Source organism: Fusarium oxysporum, chromosome 7, assembly GCF_000149955.1.
Source record: "Fusarium oxysporum f. sp. lycopersici 4287 chromosome 7, whole genome shotgun sequence".
Lineage (NCBI taxonomy): Eukaryota > Fungi > Ascomycota > Sordariomycetes > Hypocreales > Nectriaceae > Fusarium > Fusarium oxysporum.
Window position 1 is genome coordinate 894,700 of NC_030992.1, and position 19,162 is coordinate 913,861.

General features: G+C 47.1%; 8 protein-coding genes across 9 annotated transcripts; 2 read left to right on the forward strand and 6 right to left on the reverse strand.

Moving 5' to 3' along the window:
* Positions 1-1,591: 1,591 nt before the first annotated feature.
* Positions 1,592-2,493, forward strand: FOXG_04991 (uncharacterized protein; the record flags this gene model as incomplete). Its single annotated transcript, XM_018383054.1, has 3 exons — positions 1,592-1,594; positions 1,647-1,907; positions 2,350-2,493. 3 exons carry the CDS (start codon positions 1,592-1,594, stop codon positions 2,491-2,493), a joined length of 408 nt encoding a protein of 135 aa, XP_018239912.1.
* A 65-nt stretch (positions 2,494-2,558) lies between these two features.
* Positions 2,559-4,709, reverse strand: FOXG_04992 (endo-1,4-beta-xylanase). Its single transcript, XM_018383055.1, has 3 exons — positions 4,228-4,709; positions 3,953-4,178; positions 2,559-3,906 (listed from the first exon to the last, which is right to left on the reverse strand). The coding sequence occupies exons 1-3, from the start codon at positions 4,553-4,555 to the stop codon at positions 2,811-2,813; spliced, it is 1,650 nt and encodes a 549-aa protein (XP_018239913.1). The 5' UTR covers positions 4,556-4,709; the 3' UTR covers positions 2,559-2,810.
* An 888-nt stretch (positions 4,710-5,597) lies between these two features.
* On the reverse strand, positions 5,598-5,702 carry FOXG_18960 (uncharacterized protein; the record flags this gene model as incomplete). The annotated part of the gene is made up of 1 exon (XM_018399109.1): positions 5,598-5,702. The coding sequence occupies one exon, from the start codon at positions 5,700-5,702 to the stop codon at positions 5,598-5,600; it is 105 nt and encodes a 34-aa protein (XP_018239914.1).
* A 746-nt stretch (positions 5,703-6,448) lies between these two features.
* Positions 6,449-8,306, forward strand: FOXG_18961 (uncharacterized protein). Its single transcript, XM_018399110.1, has 2 exons — positions 6,449-6,728; positions 6,779-8,306. Exons 1-2 carry the CDS (start codon positions 6,511-6,513, stop codon positions 8,103-8,105), a joined length of 1,545 nt encoding a protein of 514 aa, XP_018239915.1. The 5' UTR covers positions 6,449-6,510; the 3' UTR covers positions 8,106-8,306.
* FOXG_04993 (uncharacterized protein) lies at positions 6,987-9,477 on the reverse strand. 2 transcript variants are annotated; one of them, XM_018383056.1, is made up of 5 exons: positions 9,122-9,477; positions 9,034-9,074; positions 8,570-8,947; positions 8,477-8,490; positions 6,987-8,431 (listed from the first exon to the last, which is right to left on the reverse strand). In XM_018383056.1, the coding sequence occupies exons 1-5, from the start codon at positions 9,286-9,288 to the stop codon at positions 8,249-8,251; spliced, it is 783 nt and encodes a 260-aa protein (XP_018239916.1). In that variant the 5' UTR covers positions 9,289-9,477; the 3' UTR covers positions 6,987-8,248. The 2 variants fall into 2 exon arrangements, with proteins under 2 accessions (XP_018239916.1, XP_018239917.1); XM_018383057.1 differs by having other exon boundaries at positions 7,731-8,490; positions 9,122-9,472.
* A 154-nt stretch (positions 9,478-9,631) lies between these two features.
* FOXG_04994 (uncharacterized protein) lies at positions 9,632-10,941 on the reverse strand. The gene has a single exon (XM_018383058.1). The coding sequence runs from the start codon at positions 10,811-10,813 to the stop codon at positions 9,857-9,859; it is 957 nt and encodes a 318-aa protein (XP_018239918.1). The 5' UTR covers positions 10,814-10,941; the 3' UTR covers positions 9,632-9,856.
* A 3,066-nt stretch (positions 10,942-14,007) lies between these two features.
* FOXG_04995 (uncharacterized protein) lies at positions 14,008-14,602 on the reverse strand (the record flags this gene model as incomplete). Its single annotated transcript, XM_018383059.1, has 2 exons — positions 14,008-14,274; positions 14,519-14,602. 2 exons carry the CDS (start codon positions 14,600-14,602, stop codon positions 14,008-14,010), a joined length of 351 nt encoding a protein of 116 aa, XP_018239919.1.
* Positions 14,603-17,259: 2,657 nt separating this feature from the next.
* On the reverse strand, positions 17,260-17,891 carry FOXG_04996 (uncharacterized protein; the record flags this gene model as incomplete). Its single annotated transcript, XM_018383060.1, has 2 exons — positions 17,260-17,582; positions 17,633-17,891. The coding sequence occupies 2 exons, from the start codon at positions 17,889-17,891 to the stop codon at positions 17,260-17,262; spliced, it is 582 nt and encodes a 193-aa protein (XP_018239920.1).
* Between the last annotated feature and the right edge of the window lie 1,271 nt (positions 17,892-19,162).

The window sequence follows — 19,162 nt, forward strand, 5'->3', positions numbered from 1 at the left end:
CCGGTGGCAGGCAATGAACCCTTTCAAAAGGAATCTTATAAACCTTTACCCAACTTAAACTTCTTCAAGTCTGTCATCTGATGAGTGAAAACGTCGGAGAATACTTTTGATAGGATGTGAAGCGTTCATCATCGGTTTACAGTACACTCCCGCACGAGAACATTGAGAAGGCAACTGTTGGCCGCCGTGAACTGATGGAGCTGTCAATCGCCACTCCTGATTCCAGCCTTCAAGGCCGACGAGACTGGTACACAGCCATCCTTCGACAGGGCTGTCAATCAGACCTTTGACATTCACTTACCAGAAGCTGCGGTGCCCATTGCACATCGAAGTTCAAAATAGCTCTGCCCACGATCATAAGAAACTTTAACTCTGCAAGTTTGCAAAGCTAACAGCCCAAATACGAATGAGAACGCGAGCAAATAACCAAGGCAAAAGCGCAAATTCAACACAAAACGAAAGGTTCCTTCTAGAAAGAAAGAAAGGAACCAGCTTATTTTAAACTGCAAAGTCGTTTCGTTACCCTATCTGGGGTTGAACAAATTACAAGTCTTCAAACTCAGTTAAAGTTTTGCCCCTGAATTTGGTTAGGAGTCATAGTGCCACCCACATGCAGACATTTAAGGTATCTGGAGTAGTTGGCCGAGGCTAGTTGATGTTGGAAAGTGTCAAGATGTCTATCTATTGATTGGCGTTCTGCTTGTAACCTTTTTGACGCCCAGAGTCAAACAGTACAACCCAATGACTCATGGCGAAACTACATGATAAGATTCTTTCGAGAGTCTATAGTGTAATGTTGATAAAAAGACAAAAGCTTGTAGAGCTGACGCTTTGTGACCTGCAGTGGCATGATGTTTCCAGGATCGTCGGTCGCCCAAAAGACAAACCTTAGGAATCTTCTGGAAAGTCAGTAAGGAGATATAAGGCTCACTCCATCACATAAGGTTACTATTACTTATTCACTCAAAATAGCGCCCTTTTCTGCTAGTTTTCGGTATTAGCTCGATGGTGAGGGACCATGAAATGACATTTTGGCTGGGCTGGACCATCGCTACGGAATACATCTGAAACCCTCTCGCATCCGCCTGTCTCTCAAACTACACTCTATGGGAACCTTCCGGGTTTAATTTCATGGATAATAATAAACTTCAGTATGATACCTTCCAGAGATGCTCGTGTTCCATGTATATCCGTGTTCAGGGAAACAAGTCGTCAACCTCGCAGCATAAAAGCTGATCATAATCAACCACAAAACTGAGAGTTACCGCTGAACATCCTTTATGAAATATATACTCCAACTTCAGTACAGAAAATTGAAACAATGTGACGGAAAGCCGGGGGAGGCAAAGCTTCCTGATACATTTTAACGTATCTTGCCTGCGCACATAAAATATAACAAGTATGTGAAACCTCAGGAGGAAGTATAAGAATTTACAAGATTTAATAAATTGATACAGTCTCTCCTCAATTTTCTCATTTTCTTATAAGTTCTTATTTCATAAATTATTTCCGACGCATTCTTTCCATAGCACGAGTTACATCTTTCTCGATCAAGATCTCGCATTCGACAATACCAGCATACTTGGACAACATGGTATGAGTCCCCCAAGCTCATCAGACATCAAAATCTAATTCTTGAGTTACAGAGTCATATTATAGTAAACGCGGCCATGAATCTCTTCAACGAGAGCGAGTTACGCCGCTTTGCTGACCTCAACCCAAGCGAGCCTTGCCTCGACAGGCTGGATAAGCTGAACTTCAACGAGTTCATCTACCGCTTGCATTACGACCTGTCATTTTATAGGTTCATGTGCTTTGTTGTGAGGGTCCCAACTGGTACTCCAGAAATGGTCGCGTATTGGCTCATGAAGAATTGGTCTACAGAGGCACGTGAGGGGATCTATGGTGTAAGTGTATTTATGGCTTTGTTGAAAGGAGGAAACGAGAATGCTAACCATGTGAAATAGCCACCGAAATTAAACTAGATATACCTTCATGAGAATATCTTAATGGCAGGAGTACAATTCTTTAAGAACCCGGTTTCAAAGACTCCACGTTAGGCCATTTTGACGCAGGCAGCTGCCTCTAACAACAGTAATACATAGAATGACCCTCCAGAGCCCTGATTAGTTGGGCTGAACACACAGAATACCTCCTAGATTATATGAACACCAGACTCTCACCATAGTATCATTTGATCTTCAACAACGCAAAATAGAACGTACGATTCATATATAATGCATCTCACTACCGAGGAGACACGCGAGCTCTCGGTCAACAAGGTGACGGATACCATCCTTCCAAAACTCAAAATCATGAACTGCGAGGACTTCTATGTGTTCATGATAGACACGAACTTCAACAAGTTCGTTCGCAACCCAGGTCGTGGGTCTCAAGGCTGGATTCCCTCCCCGTCTCAGGGTAGTCGTAGTCAAGTTCTGGGCACGAAAGGCATGGCAAGTCAATTACCCCGAGACCAACAACGGGTGCTAACTCTCAATGATTAGGTCGTAAGCAAGACTCTATAATCTATACCGCATGCATAAAGTGCTGGGATGCGGCAAGAAGCTGCCGTAATTGGGACGGGAAACCTATCTGCATGCCCATCGTCTTACTCATATCTTCCCACGGATTCGGTATTAAAATCTATTAGCTTGCGGTACGTTTCATGTCACCAAAGTCAACGTCAAGCATAGGGCGTTTATCCAAATGATTCCTGCTTCAAGCAAGGAACTCTAAATTATGTAGAGATAACTATGTACATGTAGTAATGAAGAATAAAGCACCCAGATCCCATCTAATTACATCCCTTAAACGCACTGGAAGTAGTACTCGTTGTGCTCAACGCACTTGTAGGGCTTCTCGCACTCAGTGGGTCCCTTGTAGTTCTTACCACCACACTGGTAGTAGTGCTTGACAACACCGCCAGAGCCAGTTCCAACGGGGTAAGCGGGGGCAGTGCCTGTGGGGGCGGGAACTTGAGGGGCAGTTGTCTCGGTGTTCCACTTGTAGGTGTAGGCTGAGCTGCTGCGGATGACGGGGACGCGAGTGGTAGGCTCGATGGCAGCGACAGTGGGCTCGAACTCGCCATCGTCTTCGTCACAGTCGCCGGAGGGAACGGGGGCTTGAGTAGGAATGGGAGCCTCGGTCTCGGCGCAGTCATCATCGGAGTCATCGTCAACGGGAGCCTTGGTAGGGTAGACCTGGGTTCCGTTGGTGGGGATAGCGTAGGTAGGGAAAGGGGCTTCGGTTTCGGCACAGTCATCATCATTATCATCAGTCTCAGTAGCAAGAGCAGTGCGGGTCTGCTCGGTCTGAGGAGCAGTGGTGTTCATGTAGTTCGTGGTGCCAGGGACAGTGTAGACGGGCTTGGTCTTGGTCTCGAGGGTGGTAGCAGGAGCGGTAGTCTCAACGGGGGCAACAGAGCTGGTGGCAGGGGCTTCAGTGGCAGCGGCGGCGAGAAGGCTGGAAACACTGGTCCAGGCGGGCTTCTTCTCGTAGTCATCGGTGTAGAGAAGAGCCTCGCCGTTACCCTCGAAGACACCGGGGATCCAGCTGTACTTGTCAGTGATACCCCAGACGGTAACACCAACACAGCCCTTGGTGTCGAGACAGGCGCCGACAACATCGGCGTACTCATCACCCTGGGTCTTCAGCTCAGCGGCAGAAGCGGGAACGGACTCGTGGCGAATGTCGAGCTCAGTGATGGCGACCTCAACGTTGAGGTCAGTGAAGCGCTTGAAAGTGGCGGCAAGCTCAGAGCGAGAAGGAGTCTGGCCGACGATCAGATGGCCCTGGAAACCAACACCGTCGATAGGGGCGCCTTCCTTCTGAAGGAGCTTGACAAGCTCGATGGCCTTATCAGTCTTGGCGCCGTTCTGCTCAAGGTTGTAGTCGTTGTAGTACCTAAATGGTCAGATAAATACTTCGTCAATGCGGGTAAAGAACTTACAGCTTGGCAGCGGGATCAGCCTTGCGAGCAGCCTTGAAGGAGATGCCAAGGAAGTCAGTTCCCAGAGTGCGGGAAAAGACACTGTCTCGCCACTCAGCGCTGTCATCTATGGCCTCGTTGACCACATCCCAAGCGTAGCAGTCACCCTTGTAGTGCTCAACAACGTTGGCGATGTGAGCCTCGATGACCTCAGTAAGCTCCTTGGCAGAGAAAGCACCAGAAGAAACTATATCCATTAGCATAGCACCCCAGCCCAAACATGCAGTATAACTCACCCCAGGTGGGGAGCTGGCTGTGCCAAGTCAAAGCGTGACATCTCAAAATCTGCCCATTCTTCTTTGCAAGATCCGGAACAACATCAGCGGTCGTATAAACAAAATCACCCTGCTTAGGCTCAACAGTCTCCCACTTCTGTCCGTTCTCGGGAACAAGCTGTCCAAACTCCTCAACGTCATCAGCCAGCTTGCTGTAGGGCGCATCGCTGAGATATCCGTTATCGACAGCTGAGCCGAAGTACTTGAGTCCAGCGGCCTGCGCCAGGCTGTGAAGCTGGGCCGAGACGGGGCTCGAGGCCAAAAGTCCAAGGAGTGTAGTCTTGTGCATTTTTGTGAAAAAAGAGTGTGTAGTAGGTTTAAGAAGGCAAACAAATGAGTGTATTTTGCGTTTTTGAGCTACTGAAAGAAGGGAAAAAAGAAGGAAGGAATGTTAATAAACGACTCGCGTTTGTTAATAAAGAAGAAGCGAATATAGATGCGGGACCCGAGATCATGATATATATCCATTCGTTAGCTTAGCCATACCACCAGCTTAGCCGCCGCAACATCATTAAAGCCCATGTAGATCGTCCCATCTGTATACGAAAGCCTTGTGTCCTTTAACCTTACGGTAAAATATCTTCCGTCAGTAATTTGTGGTGTAAGTCCCCTGCTATGTCCCGCTTCGTCTCAGGTCTGTGACAGGGATGCATATTTTCTCGGGCCAGGGACCGAAACTGGCAATGGAGATAGCGTATCGTGACGAAGAGATCGACCCAGGTTGTGCTGATTACCCGGGTAAATTGGCATTGGATGTTCGGCAATGTCAAAATTGTTGGTTCCTGGCATATTGCCCTGTTGTTGGCCAATTATCCATGAAGGGATCCAGGAACAGATTGTTAGTTCAGGAACCGGGCGGATAAATCTGAGCATGGCGGTTAAATATGCAGATGATCACCAACACTCAGAGAAGAACAACCTTCTCCATTGGATAATATTGTTAGTTTTCTAAGGTCTCTTGGCTTTTGATATAAAAGATTAGAGTCAACAGAAAGATCATGATTCTTGTGTTGTACCACGATCTGCCGACAAGATAAGATGATCCACCCCCCTTTCATGTTTCAGATACCCGGCGCTAGGAACCGTTGGTAATAGCTTATTTTTCGTCTCATCTCAACGTGATGATGGGGTTATCGGTGGGGTTTTCAATGGCACGTCTGTGATTTCGCTTAATCTGCTTGGCTATTACAGCACGGCTGGGGAGTAAATCTGTCAAGTATCATATCATCAAATCCGGCTAAATCTCACCGAGCTGATCTGTCTACACGATCAAGTCTTCTATAGTACCCAATTCGCACAAGTGGCTTCTTCAAGTGGGCATTTAAAAACTGCTAGTCTGCCCTGCCAAGAGCTGTTGTAATATCTCTAATCTCAAGTTCTTCCAGAGTTTTGTTCCACAACGTCTCCATAATCTTCTGTCCTGACTCGGTGTACATAAGCACAGGATACCTGGTCTTGTTAGCAATCTTATAATCAGCATCGCCCAGCTTGCGGGCGAATTTCCCAGTCCCCATACAGTTCGACCCTTGGCTCTCCTTTCCAAGGACCAGTGCAGGATGAAGAAACTGTCTCGTTCCATTCACAATATTACTTACTAGCAAGATGCCAGAAGTGTCGAAACCATTGTTAATAGGTCTTCTAGTTCTCGTTCGAGGCTCGTTCGACTCACAACACAGAGGTGGATAATCTCGACAGTGCCATCGTGCACGCTGATAAGCTCTGAGAGCTTTGAAAGGAACACAACTAAGAAGAGCTTAATTGTCAAGTATTGGCCTTCTCCATGGAATAATTCTTGGCATCTCGGCAGGTTCTATTTAGATTCGCGTTTGAAATATCTGCTCGACGCATCTGGCTTTCATCATTGTGAAATTCGAACGTTCAAGCGTATAGCAGCTGATGGCAAACTCATGGCCATTTTGCTGAGATCAAACCATTTAAACCACCGTAACGCAGCTTAGTGCTACTACAGTGAACCAAAAATTATTCTAAACCATTTCGATTGATTAGAGATAAATATTATTCTGAAGTAAATTATTGAACTATACCGTCGTATTAGAAGAATAGTTGCCGAATCTTTGCGGTCGCTTTCACCTACCCTATTGACCAGCCCCGGTTTAGTCAGCCACCTCAACTTCCCCAGGTGAGATGCGCCGCTTTCATAATGCCTTTCATCCCGTCATCATCATCCCTCAAAAAGATATACCGTCTCTCATTCCTCTTTAACTCATAATTCCATAGCTATCAATGAAACCCCCAAAAATGATGTCAAAGACCACCTTGCTCGCAGCCAAAGCTCCCTCTAATCCACCATCACCTCAGAATAAGCCGATTATCTCAATGCATCATGGAGAGACAGAATGGACAGCTGTTTATCCCATTATTGAGAGATTGTATATGAAGGATCGGAGAAAACTTCGACACATCATGCAGATCATGGAGGAGAAATATAATTTCAAGGCATCGTGAGATTACACATCTCCCTGGTTTTGTCATAAGCTCACATGGGACCCAGTGTTCAGATGTATAAGAGACGCTTCACAAAATGGGGTTTTTATAAATCAAAACAAAGAAATGGGAAGACTGCTTGCAAGAAAAAGGCTCCAACTCCAAAAAACACACCAGAGACTCAAAAGCGGCCTCACAGCCAGCCGCTTATTCTCTCTCCGAGTCCAAATTCTTTGGAGACGAGTAGTCTTGAATTTCTTACAAGCATACATGACTGGAGCACTTCATTCTATGAATCTCTCCGTACCAAGGGATTACACCTACAAGATACTCATCCTTCGCAACCGGCTGGTAAAATCAACCACTACGACCCAGAAGGATTAAGTTTCGCCTTTCGGACCATCGTTGAGCTCATACAACGCGGCAAAGGCATTTTAGCAGGGCGTTTAACCCGCAAAGCCTTTCTAGATATCGAAAATATGCTGCACGCTGAAGCGCCTTTGTTCATCTGGAATGTCTTGGAAATCATGTATCACATGGTCCGTCTTGGTCAGACACAGCTTCTTGGTATGCTCCTAGCGCAGTTAGTCGAACTAGCGAGTAATTTCCATGAGATGAAACATCCCGTTATCAAGATGTTGAAAAGTTTGCAGAAAGCGGTGTATCTTTGGGAGAAGCATGCTACACTTGAGAAAATGCGACTTCTTGAGCAGGCTTGGGGTTTGAATGCGGATATCATATGCAGGAACTACGACTCAAGGCTGTTGGTGGTGTACTATCGCCTAGTCTGGGAATCTTCTTGTATTAAACTTGGCGAGGATCAACTGGACGGTCTTGATAAGTGGTTCTCAGCCGTGAAGAGCAAGATTCCCCACGAGGACTCTTATTTTCAACAAGCTATTCTATTCGCCGATCCTAGCACGACGGAGGAAACAGCACCGCCGAAAGACTACGAGATTACAAAAGCGCTTTGCGTCTCAGCAATACAGCATCGCTGCACAATGACCTTTGGAGAGTCAAACATGGCAAGTCTTGTGCGCTTGGGCTTACTGAAGAGCCGTATTCTTGGCGAGATTGACGAACAGTCAAGCGATAAGATGCCACAGTCCCACACGCGATTCCAAGCAAGGGTTATGGCCTATTTGATGAAGGTACTTATGGACGTTGATAGGGAACTCGGGTTGGACGTCGATGTGGCGGACAGAATGAAAAACAAGATCGCTTTGCGAGAGTTTGGCTACTCGAGTACCTCGCCGCAGGTTATACATGATATGTGGCAGCTAGAAGCCTTTTTGCGAAAAGAGGGATATGTAGCTGAAGCAGCAAAGATAAGGAGGGAGACGTATAAGAGGCTGGAAGAGTATGTAGACCAGGTCCCCGTCGACGAGGTCTAGCAAGCGCATGATTGACAGGCACAAAAGCAATGCAATAGATAGATGCGATGAGATGGTAAGATGATTTACCCAAACGCCACGAGTCTATGCTCTATAAAATGCCTTCCTATGCAACATCAACATGCCTTACAAATACAGTCACCTCATGAATCACGACCAAGTCGCTCCTCATCATCTTGAGTTAGTTCATACGCCGGCCGGAAACCCTCTCCATTTTGACCCTGCTTCTTCAGATGGGGGTTCGGATGTGTGTCCTTTATACCGCCTAGACTCGTGTAGCCTTGGTCGTATAGAGGACAGTACTCAATGCCGAGGTGTCGAATAAACTGGTCACGTTAGTTCGTTCGGCGCATGGTGGTGGGGGGTCTTACAGCCCAGATTTGGACTGTTCGGAGGTTAGTTAGCCATTGTTCGTTATAAGGTTATGAGAATAGAGCAAGGAGAGCGATGGAAGGAGGTCGTACCGTAATGCCAGTCAATAACAGGATGTATTCTCATAAACGACGGCCAGCCAGCGTCCGTCGGATCAAAGAACGTCAAGTTCTCACCATGAGGGTCCGTTCTTCTCGTTCCCACAAACACAGCCTTGATACTCGGTCGTTCCTCAAGGTATATCTCTAGCCCCTTCTTCATCGGTAACACGTAGCGCGCAACTTCGAGGCCGTATTCTTCGCTGGATGTCTCGACGAACGTGTCAACTTCGGGAAAGGGATGCGCGGCGACGATGTATACGCATTGGAGCTTTTCGGGGGGTGTAAGTTCGGAAGTGCCGTTGGTCGTGTCGGATGTGGAATAGTAATGTCGGCCCATGCGAGCGAGGAGGAGGATTAACAGGACGAGGCCTAGTATGATCAGTACCTGTCGCTGATACTTGAAAGACCTTTAAAAGGAATTTTATAAAGCCCCAGACCCTCATTATGCGACTTACAGTCCTTTCCGCCATTATATGATAACGATATTTGTTCCGGTCTGCTTCCGTCAGCCCTTATCCGACCTTCCCCTGCACCAAAACGCACCGATATTTCTCCAACGCCTCATCCACGACCTCTATCGACTTGCGGACCTGATCTTGTACATCGCGCAATGTCTGTGTATCAGCCTCCTCAGCAATAAACGCTTCGACCTTTTGCTGGAGCTCGAGACACTTGTCGCGCAAGGAGCGGGGTGGCGGGGTCGATATCATGATGGCTCTCGATGCCTCGGATGTAAAGGAACTGGTGTTTGGGGTATTGTCTATGCGGTTTTCAAAATCGACGGTCTAGTTTAGAGAGAGAACAAGGGAGAGGAAGTGATTTAAAGAGATTGTATGTGTTGCGACGAAGCGAAAGTCAATAGCTCCGGTTTCGCCGTATACATTAGCGATGGAGGGGAGGTACGTAAAGAGGTCCTGCTGGACTGCCGAGCGGCTTGCGATCACGTGCGCCACTGTTCTGCGGTTCGGTTGCCGCATCACGTGCATCACTTACAAGAGTTGATAAGTAGTGAACAGATTTACCTCGGAACATAAAGGGAGCCATCATTTTTCACTGAAAGACATATCATGAGAGTTTCTAAGGTATTTTTATGTAGCTGAATTTATAAATATACGTTCAAATCATCATCACCGCCCATAGGAAGCCCGATACTGCAATGCCGAACATTAAACATGCACCATATCAGATCCAAATGCCAGCCTGATTAACCATTATCTCCCCCTGAGTTCAGATCTCCCCAAAGGCTCAAGTACATATCTCCTACGGATATAGAAGACCTCACTGGATCCACTGCCAAGTCATAAACTTGATGGTAATAACATCGTCCTCGAAGCTAGGCACAAGCAGTCCGGCTGATCTCATCTTCACGGGACAGATCTCATAGAAGATGCGACCGCGAGCCCTGAATCTTGCTGAAGGCACCTGGTCTTTCCGATACTCAGGAGCAAGGAAATTTATGGGCATCTCTTGTTGGCGTGAATCGGCTGGAACCAAGAGTCTTGGCTGCAGGTATAGGTACAATGTTCGTAATGCAGGAAACAACGCCTTGAGATGAATCAGATACTGGGGCTTATAGCTTCTCTCGAGGTTGGAGTCGACCGGTACAGCCACGGTTCTGATAGTTTCTAGACCTTGGTATCGGTTGTTCCCTGGCAGCATGAATTCGGTAACGCCATGGAATGAACTTACAGAGCGGCGCTCTTGCCACCATCTATCTATCAGGACCAAGTCACTGGTTGCATCAATGTAAAGGCTGCTAAATGCCTTTGCCCTCCTGCCACCGTCATGTGAGTTGGCGAGAACTATGCGCGCAGGGACCCGTGGCTGCCAAAGACTCCAGCTTCGAGTGACCTCTTCACAAGACGCACGGCAAACTCGCATCAGACCGTAGTCGCTGTTGGGGTTTGATGCAGGCGGGAGAGGGAAATCCCCAAGGCTTGTTGGGAGAGTGTGTACTGCTTTCACTTGCCATGGCTGGCGAAACCAATCTTTGACGTCCACGAAGTAGGCCCGCGGAGCATCCACACAGAGAGCATAGGCCCAGATCATGTTCTGTATTTCTTGGGGCAACTGGCTGAATTTGTGAAATTCGCCACGATCGGCATTGCGTTGTTTAAAAAGCTTCTTGATGAATTGAAACATTTTTGTGTTTCTACTTCGTGAAAATAAGCTGTCGTTAATGGTCTGGAAACTAGGTAGCTTTATCGCTGTTTGTGGTTTGGAAGATTTGCTCATTTTCGAGTTGGCGATTGAAGCACGCTGGGCTTCTTATACTGCTTAATCCTGAAGTGACCGTAAACATGCTGGTGATGATTGGCACGTACGTCGAGGAACAATGCAGTAAGTTCACTATGTCTCATACTTCGAAATAAAGGAGATCAAATAAACTCATAGGAACGCGAGGCACCAGCGATTGTCCGTTGTTCTGATTACATCCCTGCAACTGACACACGTGGCTAGGCCTGATTTGGAGACAGCCGTTGTAAAGGAACCAACATGTAGGTTTTGCCTGAGTGCGTAGGACTCCCAGAGCCAGGTCCGGAGCAAATGAACCATCGAAGGGGTCAGGATGTCTTCGACAAAAGATCATCATGATTGCCACTAAAGCCCTCCCAAAAGCTTTCACACAACACTCTGAGCTTGAGCTCACGATTCTCCTCAATGAATCGTTGCTCATCTTCACTGCATGTGAAGTATTAAACGCTCGGATCAGCACCCCATTCATCCAGTTACGAAACTGCCCGCGAAATATTCTCAAGTTGATCATAAGCCGCAAAGTGCCCCGTACATTTTCGTAGGTTGCCGGGGCGGTATAATAGGCATGATATATGTGTTTTGAGTTGTGGCGATGCCAATGGCTCAGTGGCGTTGAAGAACTTATCGTGTTTGATGAAAGAAGCGTAGCAAAGATGAGATTTACCAGACTACTCAGAGTCTGATGACGATCACGGTACTCACACAAATAAAGTGAATGCTTTGAAGAGGCGTTGAATTTGGCGAGCTTTTGCTTTTGAGGTGACGCTTCGTTGCAAAATCGCCATGATTGCTTTTGGCTTGCAAGTCTTGTTCTCGCTCTCCGTCTATGTCGATGTCCGACTCCTCGCAGTAATTGATTATCCAGACGAGTGAGCTGCAGATACTGAAGATGCAGTAAAATGGTGGGTTTTTTCCGAACAGAACATCAAGATGTCTCGAACAGAACAGAGAGTAAAGAGGACAAGAGCCATAAAAAGCATGCACAGATCAACTGAGCAACAGTGTATTGCAGGTAATGAAGTAGCACCGTTACTCTGAGTACTCCTCTCAGAGTACAAGCTTTCAAGGTAATGTAAGTGTTCTGATATTATTTTGTGATCCCAAATATCTTCCCGGGAGACTTTGTGTGGTGCAAAGCTGGGTATGGGCGTCGACACAAAATCGCAAGTATATGCATCTTCCAGTGTTTCTTTGACGGCGGTCTTCTTTGTCTCAGACGAAACGCTTTCATCCATTGGCAACATTTGGGCTTGAATAAATCACTCAGAGCAACGCTGTGTGCTGGAGAGCTGGGTCGTAGGGTTGAGGCATCTCCACTTTCGTCGACTTGCGCATCATCGCCGTTGCAATCGCTGCCGAAATCGTCATCAGCATTTGTTCGTGGGAACCTCGTATAATGTATTAGCTGCTGCTTTTTGGCATTGCACCGCCAATTCTATTGTCCAATGTCGGGAAGTGTGCGTACTTCAAGTATCCCCAGACTCTTTGGCTTCTGGGTCTACTTCGCTGATGTAATTTACATACCAATAGCACTGGTATGGCGAGTAGTAATATCTCAAGTTCTTACATGATGTAATACGGTAGCATTGTACGGAATTGTCTGTTTTCTGTACCTGAAAACAGCCCAGGACCAATTGGTAGTGGGAGGTCCAGGAGTGTGAGGAAGATAAAGGGCCTGGGTTCGGGCTCAGAGTCATCTCAAGCTTGACATTGTGGGGGAGTCATCTTCCTCTGGTTAGGTGGTCGCTGGTATTCAGAATCATATGCTCAGTAAGGCTGACCCACGAAATTGCCTTATTATGTGTGATTGGAGAGACGTTAGGATGGAGGCCAATCCGCGACCTATGATGCCTACAGCTCCTGTTGTGTAAGCGCCTTCTCCTGTTTGTAGTTGCTGTAGAGAGGAAGAAGGGTTAATTATTTTTACTTGGAAACTGTGACCTCGAGAACCTGTCTTAGCTAGTGCCCACAAAGTTCCTCTTAAAGAGTTTCTATAGGTAAGCCTTGGACAGGAATTCGTGACACCAAGCTCAGTTCCGAATGAGTCCCTTTATAGCAATCCATTCAATCTCATTTTCTGGCTTTTGTCTTTGAAAGGTATGAGAGTGCTTGCTTGACGTACAAGGTGAAAAAGAGTCTAAATGTTGTGTTGTGTATGATAAGAAAAGGTTTTGAGAGTAGAAAGGAGATTGTGCTCTGATGAAGTAGATGTTGCGCGCCAGCACCATCGCGACAGCGCTAGTATGAGCAGAGTTTGATAGTTGCTGTTTGTTGGGTGGGCAGACCCGGGCTACCAGGTTGCTTCTTCCGACTCGTGTGTAGTAAGAGGCTCATGCCACCGAAATTGCTTGGTTTCCCATGGCCTGGTGCAGCCTGTTATGAGCGTCTTGACCCGTATTGCAGATGTAGCAGTAATCTCAGCCACGAGACTAATCTTAGGCTAAACAGTTTATAATAGAAACTTCGCCATAGAGTGTGGATGCGGTAGCACTCGTATGGGGCGTAGAACATCTTCGGATTATCCCCTAGAGCTTTCTTTGTTTTTTCTGTTGACGGTTAACATCGTCTCTTTCTGTTGGCGTCACTTTAGACTATTAACAACTAGGTCACTCTCATATATTAGATTGACTTACAGGATGATAAACCACCATATAATATTAGTGATAGAACCTTGGAGCCTCCAGGGAGGTGATGTTTGACGCTGCTCCCGGGAGGGAAAGATACGTCGGTAGGGGTTCGTATATGTTGTAGCTGTGTTCACCTGAGCGCCGAATCGTGACAGTACTTGGTGATTCGCTTGTTAGGCGTGCCAAATAAATCACACTATTGTATTTGAGTTATTTTATGGTTATCTCACTGAAGGCGCCGTTGCACGCAGGAAGGATATGCGGGAGGGACCTAGATTCAGCTTGCCCACACTGCTGGTAGTCGTGGTAGATATCTCGACGCATGGTGCTGGGATGTCCTAGTAGAAATTGATTTGTTCTGTAATGTAGGCTCTGTCCTGCCCCCAACGATTCTTATTCACAGTCGCAGTTTCAGCCTTGGTGGCGTGGTTATCAGCCGCCTTGATATTCCCTTCCGCTCAGGCCAACGCCTCGTCAAAGCAAGCCATATGCTCTTCACAGTAGTACCCCAAGCCGCGGCGGAGAAATAACCCATGCCGTGCTCCTTCAGGTGGAGACAGATGATTCTGTTGCGCCGTAGAGATTGACAAGGACGCAGACAGTGGTTATGACAACGTCGAAATTCGTCTTAATATGTGCTCCCAGAAACAGTATATCCAAATCCATTCCGTCGATAGTGATCTTGCCGTGCGTAGAAACTGGGAGTTCTTCGATTTTTATTTGTCTCGAAATAGAGTCGCAGCAGTAGTCGATTCTATTAGTCACATCCTCAGGCTTGTCTTTGGTCAGGCGTACCGCAACTTTGTGGAGTATCTCTACTTGTTAAAGTTGTCCAAGTTGATAACCAACCCAAGCACCTAGATCACATTTCCGAAGTCTGGGCGTGTGGTTATCGGCTCCAGATGAGATACAAGGCCTTGTAGAAAAAGAAGATATCTCCGCAGGATAATCGTGACTTCGCTTCCGTATGAGCACATAGATCTCGTCCTTCTCTTCGTTCTCGGCTAGAAGTTCCCAATAGCAGAGAGGATCATGGCTCAGCTCATGGGATCCTTACTTTCAGGGACACAAAACTGGCCGTCCGATTCATATCGTAAGCCAGCTGGGTGAGTTGTGGGTGATCGACAGATTTGGTTGCCATTATAGCAATGATCGCTCCCGGGGTTGATGGTTCATCTTGGGTTTTCTGCTCAGTTTGCCTTTATAGCCTTTTGACTCCTTTCGGCAATGGAATCAGACTCGTCTTTTGGAGCTACTGTAGAGAGACAGGAGGGCAGCCAGCCATGAAGGACTTGGCCTACTTGCACTCCTGGTTGATATAGGGTCCAAAAAGAGAATTCGATGCATAATATTTTCGAATTGGGCTAAAAGGGTTTACTACTTGAGTATCTTGTTCTCGAGGCGTCTCTTTTGAGTGTGGTCTGCCGCCAACACTTGAGCCGACATGATATATGGGTATCACAGTCAGGCAAATGTCCAGTGACGCAAGAAACACGAGGAGATGTTAGCCCTTGGATCAAGCTGAATAATAGTTATGTGGTCGGCCTGGAGGCGTTGCAATTGCCTGATCTGGTTGTTGACGATCTTTTTCTGCGCCTAGTCGAACTTATCGATCAAAGAGTGATCATTGAGGTCGTATCCGCATGCTTTCCCCATTTATTCCATTGTGTAGAATGGGCTCTTCTTTGCAATCCCCCACTTTGCATTGTCGACCTCATCAAATTGTTCCCAAAGATTGTCTCAGTGAGTAACCCGTCGTAAAAGTTTTCAAGCGCCGACAGATTTCATGCCCCCGAACATCGTCCATGTTGGTCAATGTCTCAACCCGTTTGAAGATCCTGGCGCTTCCTCTATCGAACGATGAGATGAAGAGTGTCTTCCTGCCATATCACATTGAAATTGGATCTTGAAGCCAAACCCGTGGTCAATGCCAAACACACCCAGGTTTACGCTCCGAAAGCCTATATGTAAAGACCAGGCATCGATCGCAAATGCCTGATTTTGTGTAATTTTGGCTCGAATGTTCCTCCTCCTGAGGTTGCTTGTCTTCGAAAAACCATTGAGAGGTTGACAGTTGAAACAGCTCCTCTTGGTAACAAGGCGAGTCGATGACTATCAAAGCCCAGTCCTAGTCTGAAACGTAGTCCTCGACATATGCTTGATTTGGTCGTTTCTTAGAGTCCATGATTGGAGGGATTGGGTACAGAGTAACAACATCAAGCAGCAAAGTGGTAATATAGAAAAGTTAAGGGGTTGTGCTTCAAGGCTTTTTGCCTCATCGACCCACGCTCTTCCATTTTGCGATCTGATCGTCTGCATTCTCAGATAAACACAACACGTCATGTAGGCAGGATGAGGTTTGGCAGCTGCAGAATATGGTCGTATGCATCTGGATTCATATTAATACACTGTTGCTGATGGCATGCTCACTCCAGGGGCTGGGAAGACTTCAGACACCTATATGGTTGAGGTAAGCTTCACCAATACATTCGCAGACCAAGCGTGTCGACAGCTGGACTGCGATGTTTTTGGCACATGAGCGCATTGTCTTCCTGAGATCGTCGGTAGTGAGAAACTTCGTGTGCGTAGATTTTATCGGCTCGCTTGATCTGTTCATCCAGACTGGAAAAGTTGAAGCCGTGGTTGACGTTGCCTTCTCCAATCCCGTGCTAGGTTCCAGCACGCCGAGACCCTGCCCGGGTAGTACCTCATTCACGCTGAAGGTGTCGGTGGCGCAAGATACTCTTTGGTTTCGAGATGATGTTCTCCTCCATCGAGTGTGTTATCAGGGATACTGTGGCGATGAAGGCTGAAGGGAATAGTAGCGAGCGGGAATGTTCCCCGTGCCACGTCGAAGTTGTATTGAACTCTTCAGCTGCCATTGACTCATTATATCGGATGGATGTTTTACATCCGTAACAACTTCCACTGGAACGTAGGCTCACTGCCCAGATCAGAGGAGGGATCTTCCTGCGACAGAATGGTAATGCATAGTCCATGAGATAACGGTTCCCCAGGAAGAGCTGCCAGCTGTACAGGACAATACTGGGCATCTGAAGATACCATCAGTCCGCTCGTAGATTGAGGGGTAAAGGGGGCTCCAAGTCATAGGGAATTGAGGGGGAAAGGCATCATGATAGGGGGTAGTGCTTCGATGCCAGTACTGCTGATACTGGAGGTGAACTTCGTACTCAACCAAGAAGACTTGGACGGGTGCTAAAGTAACGAGAGGGCAAGACATAGTGACAGGTGGGGGAAATGGTGAACTCTGGAGCAAAGAAGAAGAGGAGGAAAAGGATGGAGGGGACGAGTATATCAATCAGAGACGAACAATGCTCTCGCACGTGATTAGATTGTCTTGGATGAAATTGAGATGTCATAATGGTTTATGTGAAGCCATACATTTTGGATCCCGCGGTTGTCGTCACTAATATGATACTCAACATCCGCGCGGGAGGGCATCCAGCCTCCTCATCCCGAGTATCAAATGTGTTACCCGATGCCAACGTGCACTATATCCACTATATTATTACATAGAATACTATGAGACTCCTCAGTTGTTTGATACCTCGTCGTCATTATTGCAGTGCATCCGTTGGGTGTTGACCTCCCTCATGCGGCAGTCTGCTTATCTGCCCACGCTTCGATCACCAAACGTCAAAGTGCATCAGCGTATCGAGTCTAGACTAGCACCCGATACCAAACGTCTTTCCCGTTGTATTAGTCATTATCTCGGACCGGGGAAGCCTTCCGTAGCCGTGCCAAAGTATGATACTGCCCTGCGGTTGTCATGTATGATCAATCTGCATCTCGCCATCCCTGCACCGTATCAAGAATCTTTTTGGCATTCTCCAAAGCCGTTTTCTCCGTTGAAACAATCATCAAGCCCGGATATCCCTGAAACTTAAACAGCTCACAACGCCCCTTCATATCTCGCAAAAGACACTGATCGAGTAACTTCGTAGTTCCACTCGCCACCCGCTCCGCGTGGTCTACCCGTTCAATGTTTGCCTCAAGACCGCAAGTCAAGTATACAGGAAGAAAGGGGCGGCCTGCATAACTTGCAGCGTTTGCGTACTCTTGTGCCACACTTTGACCCAGCTCGTTGTCTGATTGAAAGTCTAATGAATCTGAGTATTATCTAGATGATGGCACGGAGGAGGGGGTGTACCTGTGAAGACGACGAGGTGATCGTGGCTGGAGGGATGGAGTACGTGTCTTTGTAAAATGGTCTGACGGTATTGTTTTCGTTGGGTGTTGTATTCTGGGTGATCTCTGGAGATTACTGCTGCTACGGGGTCGATCAACTTGTGGTTGTCTAGCACTAGGATGTTGGGATCGAGTTGCTTCATAGCGTCGGCGATGGTTTTCTTGCCAGTACCTGGGAAGCCGTTTATCCACACCACAGGTGCTTTTATTGTGGTCGGCATCGTTACAGTTCGATGTGATATGAGAGGCGACGATGGGTTCTGGGGTGTAAATCCTGGAGTTTGTGAACGCTGCAAGTATTTCGATGACAATGAGGCAAAGGTTGACATAGGATTTACACGATAATCCGATTTGCAATGGCCAGTAAGTTTATCTGTTCTTTGTAGAATTGCATTATAAACTATAAATAGAACATCTAAAGCTTGAGTTGGCTATCATGAAAACCGTAAAAAGCCGATATTGCTGGACTCGAAGTCATGCTGAACTCAACTCGTAAACTCAGCGTATATCGACCTTGGAACATTTGCGAAAATGACGACAATCGGACGAGTCAAATTATTATCCTCCGATGGATTTCCTGATCTCGTAACCACCACGGGTTCTGTAAGACTTGCAATGAGTTGGAAACAAGAGCAATACCTATTGTCGTTTCGGAACTGAAAGCGGCAGCGGACGTCAACCTTGGTGGGAGATGAAGGAAATACTGTTCACCCGTCAATACGCCATCGTAACTCAGTCTCGCACGATCCCATCCAGCATGATGGCACTTGCTATCGAAGCATTATCTGCGATTATCTGACAGACTGTCCCATAATGGACACCGTACCACGCAAATCCAGGCAAGAGATTGCAGATTATCACCCATCGATTGACCCGACAGTTTGGCTCACCCCGGTCCCAATAACCAGCACTCCAATCACATCACATCTCATCTCATCTTATTGTGCCGAGGTTATCTAAGCTGCCAATCGTGTAAAGAAGATAAAACATGTAGGTTGGGTAAAAAGAAACAAGTTGAAGGCAGATGATCCGATGAATTAGGATTTATATGATGAGAAAGGATGGCTCCTGTACATTGATATGGCCATGGCAGTTGATGGCAAAGGCAGCCGCTAGCTGAATCAGGCCACGCTATGTATGTATGTATGTATGTATGTATGTGTATTTTTCGTCTGGGTGGCTGTAACGAAGCCAAATCTCCTACTGGAGCAAAAGACGTGCTGAGCTAGCTAGGTACAGGATACCCCGCTTCCTTCACCATCCAGCATACCAATGGCACAAAAGGTGCTGTATTTCTCAAGCCCGTCACCCGTCAGCGGGTTCGAGGGCAATCTATTGTCGAACTTTTTCCACCGACCAGAATTCTCTCGCGCATCACTACATCTGCTGACGCAGTCCACAATCTCCAGTAACCAAGTTGTAGCTCGTAGTCGACTGTCGCGGCGGCAGGGAAAAACCTCGGGAAGGGATCAGAGGCCGACGGTGCGGCTTG